Source organism: Podarcis raffonei, chromosome 14 (genome assembly GCF_027172205.1).
Source record: "Podarcis raffonei isolate rPodRaf1 chromosome 14, rPodRaf1.pri, whole genome shotgun sequence".
Lineage (NCBI taxonomy): Eukaryota > Metazoa > Chordata > Lepidosauria > Squamata > Lacertidae > Podarcis > Podarcis raffonei.
Window position 1 is genome coordinate 15,656,035 of NC_070615.1, and position 17,598 is coordinate 15,673,632.

Consider the following 17,598-nt stretch of genomic DNA (forward strand, 5'->3'; position numbering starts at 1 on the left):
AGGTTATGAGCAAGATTTGGAATTTTAGGTTCATAATAGTTAGATCAAGGCCTAGATTCAGAAATGCATATCCACACAGACATTTATTCCACTTCCCTCGATGACTTGTACCTGAATAGGTGAACTAACTTGACAAGCTTTGAGCCACAAATAGCCACAAATAGCCAATGTGCTTCCCTCCAGATGTGGTTGGACTACAACTTCCAGCATTCTTGATCATTGGCTGTGCTTGCTGGGGCTGATGGGAGTTGTAGTTCAGTAACATCATGAAGACACCATGTTGGCTTGCTTTGAAGAGATTATTGTCTTTGTTTGCTTGCTCTCACATGCAAGTAATTGTGACCTCCCAAGGTTGGCAATGGCTAATTGTGTAGTGATTGCTTGTGTGCCTTTATTGCATTCTTTTCCATGGTGAATTCTGAAACAGTCACATTCATTCTGCTTAATGGCACAAAACAACTGGAACAATGATTTGGCACTGTATTGCTGCATTGGCTAGCGCTTAAGTTGCTTGTTCTCAAGCTGGCTGAAAAACAGCCTGTTGAACTGCTATGGCACCACTCGCTGATTGTCATTTGGTCCTGCACATTGATTTTTCTTTTGACTCTTTAATTTGAAGGCGGGGGTTTTTCCTGTAGGCTTATAAGTCTGTATATAAGTTCTTCAGATGACTTGCCACTCATTCACCTTCTCTTGTCCTTGCTTTGGGTTATCCAAACTGATTAGTTGAAGCCATTGTTTCCAGGGCTTTAATATAACACTGCAAAAAACACACACAAAAAACACACACACCATAATATAATATAACAGCATCAAAATACTTACCGATGCACAGGGTTGCATATGCAGATCTGTGAAATGTGCAGAAAGAAATCCTGATGCAGTTATATGTACAGTTTATTGGCAGTTTTATTAATGTATGCATTTTCATCAGTAATGTAGGGTGAGGAAGACAGAAATGAGCGTAAGAAACTGAAAGCTGTAGCAGACTTTGCATGTTTCGATGCAGGAAATAATTTTAGACATTCTTCTGGTTCAAGTGGAATTTAGGAGGAGTGGAGTAAAAGGGCAGAATGAACCAGAGGAACAATAAATCTTCATTGGGGGAAATCTTCTGGTTCCTAATTGAAGCAAAATTATTACCAATTTAGAAGCAAAAAGTTGCCAAGAAATATTCTCAGTGTTTAGTCCTTTCAGATGTATTTGAAATAGCTTTTTCTGTGTCTGAGTCTGTTCCATTCAAGTATCTCATTTTCAAAACAATTTTGGCAGCATCTTCAGAGCAGTAGAAAACCAAGAATTGCTCATCAGTGCATTATTGGAGTAGCTGGCCCTCTCTCTCTCTGTCTGTCTCTTTGAGCTTTGATCAGTTTCGTTTCTGCTAAGTAAAACCCATTAAGCCTATGAAAATGTTCCCAGATGATTTCTGTAAATGAAAGATTCTGTGATTTTTCAGTTTGCCAACTTCCCCCATAAATAAACATGCTAATTCTTCTGCTCAACATGCAAAAACCTTGGCAAAAAAAGGGGGTTGATGTACCAGTCTTGTGATAGGGTGGCTATCTCCCTGCCAAAGCCAGCCCATGACATTTTGCTCTCTGAGGCAAAGGACAAAATTGCCTCCTTTCCTACATTGCACAGTCAGAAGCCAGCTATATATATGGGCAGTTGAATCTTGCTCCAATGATGGCAACAGGATAATTTCCTACAGTGCTCCTGAAGGCAGCATCTAGTTTAGGGAATTCCATGGGATGTATCTCCTCTGTTCAAGGGCAGAGAGGAGAAGAATCTGGTAGCTCAGGAGGAACAGCCAGGGAAGGGAGGCTGCCGATGTCTTCTCCAGCATCGTCTGCCTGAGGCAGATGCCTCATTCTGCCTAATGGTAGAGCCAGCCCGGCTTCCTTCACTGTGTGTCCAAGCATGGTAAGTACAAGAACTAAATCACACATCTGATAGATACAACCAGCATTACCTAAATTGCAGTGGGCTAAGGGATTTGGTAGTGTAAAAGGTAAAGGGACCCCTGACCATTAGGTCTAGTCGTGGCCGACTCTGGGGTTGCGGCGCTCATCTCGCTTTACTGGCCAAGGGAGCTGGCGTACAGCTTCTAGGTCATGTGGCCAGCATGACTAAGCCACTTCTGGTGAACCAGAGCAGCGCACGGAAACGCTGTTTACCTTCCCGCCGGAGTGGTACCTATTTATCTACTTGCATTTTGATGTGCTTTCAAACTGCTAGGTTGGCAGGAGCAGGGACGAGCAACGGGAGCTCACCCCGTCACTGGGATTTGAACTGCCGACCTTCTGATCGGCAAGCCCTAGGCTCTGTGGTTTAACCCACAGTGCCACCTGCGTCCCATTTAGTAGTGTAGCAAGTGCTTTTTATAGTGATCGGCTGATTTGCTCTCATGTCACAGTCTATGGGCTGCTCAACGTGATGCCGCAGCTAGGATGCAGGGATTGGAAGGAAACCTTTCCAAACCATAAACTTGAGAATATAAGAGCCTGCCTGATCAGACCAGTGGCCCTGGGATTCCCAGGAACTGGCATACTGTATTGCCTTTGACAGTGGAGGAAGCACTGGTGCAAGGCTGATGATAAAGGAACATTGCCATTGCATAGATTGGTGTCTGCTTAGTGTGTGGTTAAAAGGTGGTTTCTGCACGTGCTTTGGCGGAAAGTGAGGGGCAGATGGGCCTTGTCAGCGTGGGAAGGTAGCCCACCTAAGAGAAGGCAAACTGATCTTAAACCTCCGCTGCCTTGCGGAATATCTTTGGCGGAAGAAAATGCTAAGCAGGAAACTCTACACAAATCTGGAGTAGAGTCCCTAAGACTTTTGAATGGCACCTTGTATGCCTTCTTGAGAGGGACGCGGGTGGCGCTGTGGGTTAAACCACAGAGCCTAGGACTTGCCGATCAGAAGGTCGGCAGTTCGAATCCCCGTGACAGGGTGAGCTCCCGTTGCTCGGTCCCTGCTCCTGCCAACCTAGCATTTCGAAAGCACGTCAAAGTGCAAGTAGATAAATAGGTACCGCTCCGGCAGGAAGGTAAATGGTGTTTCCGTGCGCTGCTCTGGTTCGCCAGAAGCGGCTTAGTCATGCTGGCCACATGACCTGGAAGCTGTATGCCGGCTCTCTCGGCCAGTAAAGCTAGATGAGTGCCGCAACCCCAGAGGCGGCAACGACTGGACCTAATGGTCAGGGGTCCCTTTACCTTTTTTATACATTTCAATGGAATTAATGTAGGGTCTTCTTCAACACCTAAGCTTCTAATGCTGCTGCTTTGGAGTAAAGAGGGGGTCTAATTTAATTTAAGGTACAACGAGGAGTGAAGTTGTAATATGGATGCTTTTCAAGAGACTTAAAATAAGACGGTCCACAAATAAACTGAATACTATTTTGCGGTATATGAGTTGTTATTCTGTCATCAGCACTCATAACTTTTGATACTAAAAATGCAAACCGTGCTACATTTTTGCCTGCTTTTCAGCACAAAGGGATATGTTTCAGTTAATTCTGCTCTATTCACAAAATGCACATGATCCTGCTTATCAGCATGAAATCCTTATGCTCCAACAGAAAGTACATGCAACACATAAATCTTGTTTTTTTAAAAAAATGTTTTCAGCAAATCACTCTTGAGAGGATCATATACAAGAAAATATTTGCTCATAGGTTGGTGATTAATGTTGAGCAACTGATAAAAGTTACATTGTTTAAACGAGTTTATAAATCACCCAGTCTATATGGTCATTTCCTGTAATCTGTCACTCGAACTTCAAGTATATAATTGTGAGAGGCAGAAAACTGGCGTCCGCCGTGAAAGCTGGTGCGTGGAGTTGTGGGTTCTATTCTGTAGTCCCCGAAACGGATCATGTAGCCGAATAATACCATGAGTTCTTTACAAGATATACTTTGTGGTTTCGAACACCTGATAAGTCATTTACGCTGCTTTCCCTCCATTCATACACCATTCTCTTGTCTCTTTAATGCAGCCATAAAACTAATGCACATGGGTTGTGATCATAAGAACTCAAGAGGGAGCCCTCCTGAATTAGGCCAATGGCCCATCTGGGGCCAGCATCCTGTTCTCACCGTAGCCAGCCAGATTCCTATGGGAAGCCCCAAAGTAGAACCTGAGCTCAATTAGCACTTTCCCACTTGGCCATCTGTCGTGGATGTTTTAACTAAGATTCCTGCGTTGCAGTGGGGTGGACTAGATGACCCTTGGGGTCCCTTCCAACTCTCACAATTCTATGATTCATTGATTCCCAGCAACTGACATTCAGGGTGAGTTTTCCCTCACTGCATGAGTACAGTAGTACCTTGGGTTACAGACGCTTCAGGTTACAGACTCCGCTAACCCAGAAATAGTACCTCGGGTTAAGAACTCTGTTCTTCAGGATGAGAACAGAAATTGTGTGGAAGGGAGGCCACATTAGCTAAAGTGGTGCTTCAGGTTAAGAACAGTTTCAGGTTAAGAACGGACCTCCAGAACGAATTAAGTTCTTAACCCGAGGTACCACTGTATCTTGGTTTTGAGTTCAGTTGGGTCAGAAGTTATTCTCTGGGCAAACTGGAAGATTTACACCAGGGATGGTGTTAGGTGAAGTGGGTGTTTTCCCTGAACCTAGAACTGAGGTGAGATCACTGACTTGGTGTTTGCTAGCTGCAGTGTCTGCAGTGCGCTAGGGTATTATTTATTATTATTATTATTATTATTATTATTATTCCTCATGAAAACTCATATGCATTTTAGTAAGAATTTCTCCTAATAAGCACATTTTCAGATGCGGTTTTGCGTGATGCACACAATTTTGCAAACTATTTCCCCATATATAATGCATTTTGCTTGTTATTTTTCCAAAAACATTTAAGCACACTTTTCTGTAAGACAGAGCTTTCCAAACTGTGTGTCTCTCGACACATTACTGTGTCGGCTGCAGTGTGTAGGTGTGTCGTGGAAACGCTCCCCGTGCTCTTCCCAGGGCTGGAAAGGGGTTAGTTTAACTTCCGGTTTGCTAGTAAAACTGAATTACCATATTTTTTCATGTATACTACACCCCTGTGTACACAATGACTCCTATTTTTTGGGATTCAAAATTGAGGAAATGGGGGGATTGCCCAGAGTTGTTAAACTTTTTTGGGGAGGGGTTTGCCTGGACTTGTGGAGCTTTTCTCGGGGGGATTGCCAAGACTTGTTTTTTGGGAGGGGCGGATTGCCAATCACACAAAGCCACCAATTGTCTGCCCGCTCACCAGCAGCAGCCGAAAATCACAGAAGCAGCCAGTTGCCAGCAGACCTTGCCACAGCCACCGTTCACACACACACCCCAACGCCGCTGACAGTCTCCTGCTCGGGCCAGCCACCAATCGCACGTCCCATCTCAGCACTTTCCGTGTATAAGACGACCCCCAATTTTTAGCATTTCAAAAAAAATAAGCAAACCTTGTCTTATACACGGAAAAATACGGTACTGTGTTGCAAAATGATGCATGTCTAAATAGTGTGTCACAAACAGGAACGTTTGGAAAGCTCTGCTGTAAGAGATTCGTTTTTGTACACATTCTTTGGTTGGAGAACAGCATCACAAAATTCAGTTTGAATTTCAAAGGATAGCTGTGTTTTGGTAGCGCCATTGTTTCGGAAACTGTGAATTATGGCAGGTTTGTGTTAAAATCTGATCTTGCGAATTGTTCCCCTGTCCCTAAACAACATACAGTCCATTTCTGAAATGATAGAAGGATTCAAGTAGTCATGTGCTCCCCTGGCTTCAAAAGTTCCCACCAGAACGCATGCGACTAGGCAGGAGGCCAAGTTGCCTCGCTGTCTCATGCCACAGTTTTCTACTGGCTGGTTAAGCAAGTCATAACACTAGATCCAAAATTTTTGTTACAGAGACTGAGATGGTTCTCAGTCCCCCTGAAAGCATTCACATGTATAACAAGGTGTCAGGAGAAATCTCCAACAGTTACTGTGGTTGAGGATTAAATGGAAAAAAGCCAGCACCCCTGAAACAAAAAGCTGTGTTCATAATAGTTTGTTCGATTCACTTACTTGCATTTCTATCCTGCCTCTCTATACAAAATATTTAGTGGGGAGGAAGTATAGCAAGAATGAAAACAATGCACCAGACCATATAACATTACAAATGGAACAATTAAAAATCCAGGTGTGTATACAACAGGTCTGGTCTCAAAGTTCAGCAGCACCCTTTGTGACACCAAAATTCAGCACCCTCCCGCTTCTTGAGCTCTGTTCTAAATCATAGTTGTGGCGTCTCCTGCAGCGCCCATGAGGTTGTGTGCCTAGTGCAGGCACCCCCAACCTGTAGCCCTCCAGATGTTTTGGCCTACAACTCCCATCATCCCTAGCTAACAGGACCAGTGGTCAGGGATGATGGGAATTGTAATCCAAAACATCTGGAGGGCCAAAGGTTGGGGATGCCTGGCCTAGTCCAACCAAACTGGTCACATTCCCCATAATCTCTCTCTCTGTATATAAATAGCAGTACTGGGGAAGGGGGCATTTTTAAAAGCAGTGCCTAAAACCCACCGGAAGCATGACGTAGTTGCTCAAAGACTGAACAGTTGTAGGACCAAGTGGACTTAACTTCAGCAGAGTGTTCCAGTGTCTTGGTGCCAGCACAGACAAGGCCCTGCTTCATGAGCTCATTTGCTATTAGAGTGCAGATTCATTTGGGCTCAAAAACAAGGCATGCATTTGGGTACAAGCAAGTTATACAATAAAAACTAGTTGATGGCAGCCTGGTGCTCTTCACATGTTTCCAAAATATCTGGAGAGCCCCAGGTTGAAGAAAGTTGGATTATGGAGTTGCATTTTAGTTTAGCAACCTGATGATTCCACCCTGTTGGATTTAGTAATTTTTAACAACCAACAAAACCAGTACCTTTTTAATTGGAGCAGCCCTTGCCTGCTTTTTTTCCTTCCCTTAAATGAAATTAGCTAATCAAGAAATAAAATTAATCTGCAAAATCCAGCTTTATTGGGTGATTTATTGCCCTAGGTGTGCAATAATCTTAGTACTGCATTGTCATTTCTGGTAGATGGGGTCAGAGGGAATCTTTTACTTACAAGAAACTGGGGAATTATCAGAAAATTATAAAAAGAAACTATCATTTTGCTGCATATGGACATCCTATCTTGGAATAAGCTTTTCGCTAGTAGTATATTCTGCCAAGTGAAAAGGCTGCCAAGAGTATTTTTAGTACTTTTATATGTTGCCCATGGAAATTGTGGAAAATTTCTTTAGAAAATTGGATAAATTGGCCACTCATTTTTATAGCCTTTTATAGGACAGGGTCTTTTTTAAACACACACAAACACACACCTTTATTTTATTTAATATCTAAGAATAAAGCATTTTTATTCTGGACAACTAATTTAACAGGTATAGTGCATTGAAACGAAAATGCTTCTTGATAGCTGGCTTACAATGACACTGTTGCTGACTCGTGGCCTTTGAACAGTCTCTTAATTCCCCAATATCCAATACTTCAGTTAAGCCTATGTATATGCAGCCAGACTAATTGCATATTTCCCAGTAGACCCCTCCTTTCATCTTCTTCCACCTCATGTCAAATTTTAGACTGTCAGCTCCACAAGACATGACCTTGGTAAATCACCTTTTGGGTCTAAATCAGGGTTGGAGAATTAGTGACCCTCCAATATATTGTTGACTGTAGCTCTCATCACTCATGACTATTGTCCATGCTGGTTGGTCCCCTTCCTTGGTCTCATGGACCAGGTAGAATCTCTTGCATCATTAGGCCTAGCTTGACATGAAAGCTGCAATATCACCCTTGGGCGATATTGCAGCATGCAGTAAGCCACCAACTCCATCCCCTGGCAAACTATCACAGTGGCAAAGAGTTGGGGCAGGGAAGAAATTGGATTTTTGTCTGCATTTTAATGAGAAACTACCTGATTGACACTTTTCGAGCCAATAAATGAACTGAAACACAGCTACGGTCTTCAAACAAAAACATCTTTGAGGTCCCGGGCCACAGAGAGGTTAGGCTGGCCTCAACTAGAGCCAGGGCTTTCTCGGCTGTGGCTCCAATCTGGTGGAATGCTCTACAAGAGACTAGGGCCCTGCAGGACTTGACATCTTTCCGCAGGGCCTGCAAGACAGAGCTGTTCCACCAGGCCTTTGGCCAGGGCACAGCCTGACTCCCTCCTTTGGCAATCTTCACAGAACTCTAGCCCATCAATTTGAGTTGAATTAATTTTATAATGAAATGATTTTAGAATGTTGTACTATTTTATTGTTGTTAGCCGCCCTGTGCCCGGCTTTGGCTGGGGAGGGCAGGATATAAATAAAATTTTTTATTATTATTACCCTTGGAAATTTGCAGTTCTCCCGATTTTGTGATGCAGCTCTCCTCCCAAAACTCTGTATACAAGAAATGCACATATTCACGCAAAGTGTGCACAAAAGTGCACGTACTAGTGAAAATAGCATACAGAAATACATACTAAGGAAAGTACAGTTGTACCTTGGAAGTCGAACGGAATCTGGAAGTCTGTTTGACTTCCAAAGCGTTTGGAAACCAAAGCGCAGCTTCTGATTGGCTGCAGAAAGCTCCTGCAGCCAATCCGAAGCTGCGGAAGCCCCGTCGGACGTTCGGCTTCTGAAAGAACGTTCGAAAACCGGAACGGCTGCATCAGGGTTTTGATCGTTCGGGAGCCAAAACGTTCGAGAACCTAGGCTGTTCGAAAACCAATGTACAACTGTAATTGCAAAAGAAATACGTTTATTAGGAGAAGAGGCTTTTGACATTTCAGATGGCTGTTTTTAGAACCCACCTCATTTCTGTGGTTGTAAGTTGTTTTAAACTGTTTTTAATATTGTGTTTTTATTTTCCAGGGACCTTAGGGTGAAGGGTGGGTTAATAGTAGCAGTCATCGTTGTCGTCGTCGTAATAATAATAATTTCTTTAGAAGTAATTTACTGTTTACTGAAGGTTGCATGTTATCTAGATCCCAAAATAATGTTCAGTCGCTCTTCAGCTATTTAAATTAGGAGTAGATAAGGACCTATTGTTCTGTATGACATCCCATTCCAAAACTCTAATTAGCCTTAGAGAACGATCAAAGCTCTCATTTGTGCTGGCAGGTCTTTCTTCGCAACCATTTGACTAAATCAGTGCCCACACTGTTGACTTAAACTCCAGCCAGCCCCAATCATTAGTCCCATGGGAAAGGAGTTAAAAGTAGTTTGAGCTGGCCCGGTAATTTACTAGCAAAATAATATTTGATTTACTAGCTGTCAGCTTTCATCATATCTTCGTATTATATTTGCCTACGCTGTGAAACCAAATTTAAATAAGGGGAAGAAAAATCGGCAAAGTGGGCATGATTGGAACCGGGGAGAATCTTAAGGTTCGCAGCAAGGCATTAAATCAATAGCGAGTCGCAAGCAAGCACGGAAGAGCAATATTTTGTTTAGGGCCTGTGCTTGAGGATTGCTTGCTAATTTGCTTTTCTAAGGATTTTGTTGGTTTAAGCCCATGTTTCCCAAACTTTTGATACCTGCAGCACAGCCCCTTCCCCTTCTACTGCCAGATTAAAACTCAAAGCACGCTTTACTTTTGCATCCATATCAATCTACATCTATATTGTTAAGCAGATAGATGATAGATATGTAATAGTGGTAGTTTATTAGTGCTTAAGCCATAGGCCATTCACATATAAAATAAATGAGTATAGTGCAAGAACCAACAGTATAAAATACTGCATAAAATCTCATTTCTACCTAGAATCATTTAGAAACCTACATCTTGAAAATACTAGATAAATCACACGTAACATATATAAAACTAATATATTGATAGGGTGAAGTTTAATACAGATTAAAAAAAACATTATTAAAATATATTACGGTTAAATAAGAGCATATGTATACTTCTCAATTTGCTTCCAGCACAACAGGCAGGCATACTCCTTTGAGGTCAATGAGAAAGACATAGACCCAGATCTTCGGGTTTAGATTTGGCCCTAACATTTTCAATTAATTAGGTTTATTCAATGATGAACTGGAATCAGGACGGGCGAAGGGGAGTGGCAGGACGTGTGTGGGGGCCCTTTCATTAGTCAAGCTGAGTCATGGGGCTCAGGTGGCAAATCGGGAAGGACAGCAGGTTGCATGCCATCTGCCTCTCAAACTGCTGGCCAAGGGGCTGCTGTTTCCTCCCACTGGCACTTGCTCCCACCTCTATCTCCTCACTTGCCTACTGGCTGCCAACAAAGAGTCAGAAGTGAAGGCATTCCCTGTGCCTTGTCACTCTGGGAAAGGGGTCCTTTATAGCAAGGCTCAATGTGCAAGTTTGCCCAGTGAGTGCCTGCGCCAACGCCACTTGGCTTCAGCTCTGGTGTGGAGACAACACCTCTCTTTCCCTATTCATCTTCTCCCCATAAACAGGTCTGGATGCCCTCGTGGTATCCATGGGAACTTTTTGTCAGTTTGCATTTCTTAGTGCAGAAAGTATTGATCTGATATGTAGACATATTTCCTATTCTAATTAATTCAAGAGGATTCTGGAAGCTTCTCTGTGTGAAAGAAACAGCCAGATGGTTCCTGATGTTTGGATTATTCCTTCAAAGAAGCTGAGTACAGCTGGCTTAAACTGGTTCTCTTATCTCTTTCAGTCAAGGACATGCTGACTATAAAAGTAGGATCAGAAGGAGCCTGGGTTTCACTTCCTATCTCTTTTCCTTCTGGTGTGGTGTTCTGTACGTAGTATGCTTAGCGTTAAGGTTCAGACTTCTTATAAGTTATTGTAAGTTTAAGTTAGGTCTGCTGCAACTGGATTTCTTAGGGACAGTGCAAATCCTGGATGTATTGGATTTGTGACCATTATGCTCATTTGCCTGCAGTAGCAGCGAAGCTCTGCTGGATGAAATACAATTGCCTCTGGTCCAATTTTTGGGAATCCTGAAACGTGTTTAAGTTTTTACTCTGCTAACTATACATTGGAATCTGATCTGGATCAATACTGAGTAGAATTACATGACACTTTTCTCCCATTTCAGATAGCAGGCACCAGGCAGGTGGTGTTGGTGGGCGCATTCTGCTCAGGACAAAGGTTCAAAGCCCCTCTTGCCACAGTCCTGATCTGGCCCTCTTGTGAATGTCCTGATCTGGCTTCCCAACAATAACTATCCAAAAGTTATGTATGTGACAAATGCTACATCAAGTTTGGACCTGAAAATCACTTCATGAATGCGCAAATGTATTTGCATGCTTCTCTGGGCCATGGTTGACAATCTTGTGTTTTCCATGCACACAATTTTATCACTATGAAGAACTTCATTGAGCTCCGTTTTTATTTTGCTTGCGTTCGACTGCGCTATGACTGTGCTACCTGTGTAAACGCCTGGAAAGGTCAGAAACATAATCCTATGGAAAATACAGATGATTAGGTGTTCTTTATGTGCAGCTACATCTCGCGGCATCAGTACCACTTAATCCAAGCCATTTAAGGCCAAGATCAAATCTCTTTGTCAACATACTTTATTTTGTGAAAACAAAATTAAGGTATCCAATAAAGTTTGCCGTGGCTTTGCTTCAAACCTGAGTGACGTGCTATGGAAAAGTAGTTACTGCTTATAAAAAGAAGTTTACTGCTTGTTTTTGAATTATTAGGCTGGCCAGCATGCATTTTTAGGTTACCGGATTTGGGGCTAAAGATTAGGAAACGAGTACGTGTGGAGCCAGCGTTTCCAGCACTGTCTTCCTCCTCCTCATATTTATGGTTCATAGGCCAGACTTTGTGTGTACTGGCCCAGTCCATGGAAGGATGAGCACTTTGGAGTGGCAGTTCCCATGCACAGAGAGCAGCTGCCCTTGCTTGGTATTTAAAGAGGTAGGCTGGCAGGCTTTCTTCTGATTAGATTCACGGGAATGTTGGACTCCAGCCCATCACTTGGCACCTTCCAAGATCTTTTCTTGCAAGCCAGTCCTGTTTAGAAGCCGTCCTCTTTCCAGAAGACTAGTTAATTTCTACCCTGGGCGGGTGAGTGAATGGGAAGGAAGCTTCCTTTTCCTCCCTTGGAACTGAATAGATTAAGCAAAGTTCCAGGCCTTGGAGAAACAGGTTGGCGTGATCTACCATGGAAGGTGATGGGCTGTCCTTCGTTGGAGGTTTTAAAACAGAGATTAGATGGCCATCTGCTGGGGATTCTTTAGCTGTAATTCCTACATTGCAGGGGGTTTATTTATTTATTTATTTCACTGTTTGATTGATTGATTGATTGATTGAGTGAGTCTCTCTCTCTCTCTCTCTCTCTCTCTCTGTGTGTGTGTGGGTTTGTGGGTGTATGGGTGTGTGTGTACGTGTGTGTACACACACACACCCTTCAAAACAATTTACAAAAAAGAGAAAACATTGAAATATCAATAAGAAAAGTCAACAAGAATAATAATTTTAAAAAGTTTAAATAATAATAGGCTACATACATATTCAAAGTCTCATCAACTTTCTAAACATATGGGAGTATATGGGTTGGTGGCTTGGATGAGGCCCAAAAAGTTGAGTTTGAATCTTGGGAAGACTTTGTGGGCAAGCAGTTCTCAGTTCTGGGAACTGGGGAACTCACTGGTTCTGGACAAAGTTGCACTCCGTCTGAAGGGACAGGTGCTTAGTTTGAGGGGTGTTCCTAGATCCACCTCTGTCACTGGAGACTCATGTGACCTCCGTAGTGAGGAGTGCCTATTATCATCTTCGGGTGGTAAACCAACGACTCCTTTCCTGCACAGTGATAGCTTAGCCGCTGTGATTCATGCATAGGTAAGATCATGATTGGAATACTGTGATGTGTATTGTTGTTGTTATTATTATTATTATTATTATTATTATTATTATTATTATTACTACAGTGGTACCTTGGTTGTCGAATGGCTTAGTTTTCAAACAAATTGGCTCGTGAACGTCGCAAACCCGGAAGTGAGTGTTCTGTTTTTTTGGAATCCGAATGTCCAACATGGCTTCCATGGCTCTTGCAGCCAATCAGAAGCCATGCCTTGATTTTGAACCGTTCCGGGAGTTGACCGGACTCCCAGAACGGATTAAGTTCGACAACCAAGGCACCACTGTATTATTAACTGGCCCTTCACCCCAAGGTCCTGGGGTGTGTTACTACAATTAAAACACAATGTTAAAAACAGTTTAAAACATCCCACAGTCATAGAAAGAAGGTGAGTCCTAAAAATATACTTCCCAGGTGTCAAAAGACAAGGTGTGTCTTCAGCATCTGCCTAATGTTGTACAGTGGTACCTCGGGTTAAGTACTTAATTCGTTCTGGAGGTCCATTCTTAACCTGAAACTGTTCTTAACCTGAAGCACCACTTTAGCTAATAGGGCCTCCCACTGCTGCCGCGCCGCCGGAGCACAATTTCTGTTCTCATCCTGAAGCAAAGTTCTTAACCCGAGGTACTATTTCTGGGTTAGCGGAGTCTGTAACCTGAAGCGTATGTAACCTGAAGCGTATGTAACCCGAGGTACCACTGTATAATGAAGATGTCGAAACCCTCCTCTATGGGGAGGAAGCTCCACAAGCTAGAGAATGCCTTTCCTGGGAAACCACCACCCCAAGCTGCTAAGGGTTGTAGAACTATCAAGAGGGCCTCATCTGCAGATCTTAATTCCTAAACGGGTCTGAATGGAAGCTTTCACAGGACCAACCCACCCATAAGACAGGATTAGGCAGCTGCCTTGGGTGTTCCACCACCAGCTTTCTTGCCAAAACCCATCATAGCGCTCCACAACCCAGGTAAGGGAGGTTGCGGGGGCACAGCGGCATGACACATTACCGTTTGCCACAGGCCACGGGATGTGCCACCCCAAGCTTTCAGTTACGAATCACACAGATAATCAAGATCCAGCCTCAGTTGCATGTTCAATAGTGTCCACTCACTTTTGAGCTCACATGAGTCTTTATTTAAAGCAAGGGTGGAAAACATTTTCAGCTCCTTTCTGGGCAACCTGCTGAGGAGAGTCTCAAGGGCCAGATAGCGAGGCCTGGAGGGCCACATCTGGCTGCCACTCTTGAGGTTCCCCATCCTTGATTTATTGCTTTTCATTCTCATGGCATGCTGGCAGTTTGGGAATTGGTGCTTTTTATGACGCCACTTGCACGGCACGTGGGCATTCATTGCTACTTTATACTATAGTGTAAGCAAGATGACTCTGGAGGCTTGTCGTGTTGCCTTGAGGTCTTACTCGACCCAACTCCTTGAAGTGTGCTGTTGACATCACTTTCGCAGATTGGTGTGGAAATGGAGTTTTTCAAGGCCTGGTGCTCATAATTGAATTTAGAAGCCCCAGAAGAGACGAAAACGAAGTTATGAAAGAAGAGAAAAACCGCTTTTATTTTGGACCGATTCTTTCCAGTTGCAAATATATCACTCCTTTGTTCTGTTGACATAATAATTTATTTTGGAATGGGAATCTCTGCTTATTACCACCAGACTAGGAATCTCCCCAGGGTAAACAACCAGTTAAAAGGATTTGCAAAATATGCAACTTTCCTGGGCTGCTGAGTTACTTTTCTTTCTGTCGTGTTTCCAGACCTCAAGAATTTCCCAGTCTGACGAAGATAGAGAAGGCGGCTGGGACGCCTGGGGTGCTTGGAGTGATTGTTCGCGTACTTGCGGAGGAGGAGCATCCTATTCTCTAAGGAGATGCTTAAATGGCAGGTTGGTCTTTGAAGTCATGAATGATACAAAACAGGAAGGGGGTGGGTGGGGGTTATTCAGAGGCCGAATCTCCCAACGCAGGAGATCTGGGGTGGTTGCATTAAAATCTGCTCCTGTAAAGGAAAAACTAAATGGATGCAACTATGGTCTTATTCAGTACTGGGAAATAACACAAGGGCATACTGCAGCAGTGGGGGAACCTTTGACCCTTGAGATATTGCTGCTCTAGAGGGCCCGTGTCTAGTTAAACTACGGAACTTGTTCCCACGGTATGGCCACCAACTTAAATGGCATTAATAGACCAATTCATGGAGGGCAGGGCTACTGGTGGCTACTAGCCACAACGGCTAGAGGGACGCGGGTGGCGCTGTGGGTTAAACCACAAAGCCTAGGACTTGCTGATCAGAAGATCAGCGGTTCGAATCCCCGCGACGGGGTGAGCTCCCGTTGCTCAGTCCCTGCTCCTGCCAACCTAGCAATTCGAAAGCACATCAAAGTCCAAGTAGATAAATAGGTACTGCTCCGGTGGGAAGGTAAATGGCGTTTCCGTGCGCTGCTCTGGTTCGCCAGAAGCGGCTTAGTCATGCTGGCCACATGACCCGGAAGCTGTACGCTGGCTCCCTTGGCCAATAAAGTGAGATGAGCGCCGCAACCCCAGAGTCGGCCACGACTGGACCTAATGGTCAGGGGTCCCTTTACCTTTTAGCCACAATAGCAATGTTCTTTCTCCATGGTTGGAGGCAGCAATGCTTCTGAAAACCAGTTGTTGGAAGCCGCAAGACAGGAGAGTGCTCTTGTGCTTAGGTGCTTCTTATGGTGGGAGGCAGGTGGCGCTGTGGTCTAAACCACTGAGCCTCTTGGGCTTGCTGATCAGAAGGTCAGTGGTTCGAATCCCCACGACGGGGTGAGCTCCCATTGCTTTGTCCCAGCTTCTGCCATCCTAGCAGTTTGAAAGCACACCACTGCAAGTAGATAAATAGGTACTGCTGTGGCAGGAAGGTAAACAGTGTTTCCATGCGCTCTGGTTTCCATCATGGTGTTCCGTGCGCCAGTAGCGATTTACTCCTGCTGACCACATAACCCGGAAAGCTGTCTGTGGACAAATGCCAGTTCTCTCGGCTTGAAAGCAAGATGAGCGCTGCACCCCATAGTCACCTTTGCCTAGACTTAACTGTCCAGGGGTCCTTTACCTTTTACTTTAGCCTTTTCTTTTGGCTTTCCACAGGCATCTAGCTGGCCTTGCCTTATGGCCATGCCTCCCGTAAGAGGAGTATTTGCTCATGAATAACTGGCTTGGTGCGATTTGGAGGGCTCTTGTTGTTAATCCTGTAAATCATTTGTCAAAACAGACTGCTGGTAAACAGTATAATGCTTTATGAATAATATTTCAGAAACGTCTCAGTGAGTTGTGACTTTGCACAGCTGTAAGCCTAACAGGAAAAGCTGTAACTGCTTCATCAGACAGTCATCCTTACTTAATCATCTTTTCAGTTAAATCTGAGAAGCCGTAACATATATCCAGTATTTGAGAAAATTATTTATGGGAAAGGGTAGCCTTTTAATGTTACTCTACTCAGTCATTCTTTTCAAACTTTGTTTTTTTCCAGGAACTGTGAAGGCAGGAATATTCGATATAAAACCTGCAGCAATAATGTGAGTCTCATCTGTCTTTTTGTTTGACTGCTCTAATTGCCATAAAACAAAGCAGCTGTAAAGCTTCAGACATCCTACTTAGTGTTTTTTGGTTTGTTTTTTTTTTAAAAAAGAATGACAGAGCCTTAAATGTTTATTTTTGCCTAGCAGTGATGACAAAATTTGCAGGCGCAATTCCTAAACAGTTGTGCAACATGAATGCATTTTTCTTCCTATTTTGCTACACAGGAAACAAAACTCCTTGCATTTATGTGACTCTATTCAAATAAAGTCAGCGTTTAAGTCCCATTGATTTTGATGAAAGAACGTTAAACACCTAAATGGATCAATTTGGGCTTTAAAAGTGTTTAACTTGGGCTAGATTTAGTCCCTGTGCCAAAATATGTCAAGATCGCCTTATGTAAAGTCTTCCACTTAACCTGTTACTGCTCAGCTAGAAGCTAGCATGTGTTCACATATATTGATCCCCTGAAATATGAGTTATATATGACTTGCTATGTTTAACATAATGACATCATTGGCATCATTTATTTAGTAGCATCAATGGCCCTTAACGGAGCAACTCAAGGGGGGGGGGGGGGGAGCCAGTTTCCTGCCCCAAGAATCATACAATCTGTGTTTCCAGAATGGGAGAAGGTTACTCACGGGGCTCTAGACAAGTGTTTGCAGGGTCTGGAACATTGGCAGTGGTAACGATATTTCAGGGGAAATGTGCCTTGCAGGTATTATGAGTCCTGAAATATACTCGGAGTTGAGAGTGGATTGCATGCTCTTCATTCAGCTCATAGTAGTGAGGAATGGAAGTTCCCCCGAAATGTCTGCTTTATATACATTATTTACACAATGGGCCCCACGTGATTGGCTAATTCTGGGATTCTCCTGTAGGCCAATCGGGTTGCGGATTCACTTCCACCTGGATTGGGTGGCTCCTGTGGACCAATCAGACTGCTGCATTCTGGGTCCTATTGTTCTAGGACCAATCACACTGCTGCATTCTGAATCCTATTGTTCTAGGACCAATCAGACTGCTGCCTTTTGGATCCTATTCAACTCAGTACATAACAAGTACTTGCAGGTGTCATGAGTCCCTAAACTCCTGAAGCTTCTGAAACCAGGAGCCGGGTCTGGAGAAACGATTCCTATGCCAAAGAGATGATACAGGTGTGTGGGGGGGGGGTGCAGAAACCCCTTCGTTCCTCTTTGGTAGCAGTTCCAGCATGAATGAT

The 17,598-nt window shown here is 43.7% G+C and overlaps 1 protein-coding gene across 2 annotated transcripts in view; it reads left to right on the top strand.

Moving 5' to 3' along the window:
- The window catches only part of ADAMTSL3 (ADAMTS like 3), a 274,771-nt gene that overhangs the window by 81,432 nt on the left and 175,741 nt on the right, over window positions 1–17,598 (top strand). For both annotated transcript variants that reach the window (XR_008327567.1, XM_053365546.1), the window contains exons 3-4: window positions 14,592–14,719; window positions 16,327–16,372. Coding sequence is in view for 1 of the 2 variants with exons in the window: in XM_053365546.1 (XP_053221521.1) it covers window positions 14,592–14,719; window positions 16,327–16,372 (174 nt within the window). In the remaining variant the exon portion in view is untranslated. The remainder of the gene's footprint in view (window positions 1–14,591; window positions 14,720–16,326; window positions 16,373–17,598) is intronic.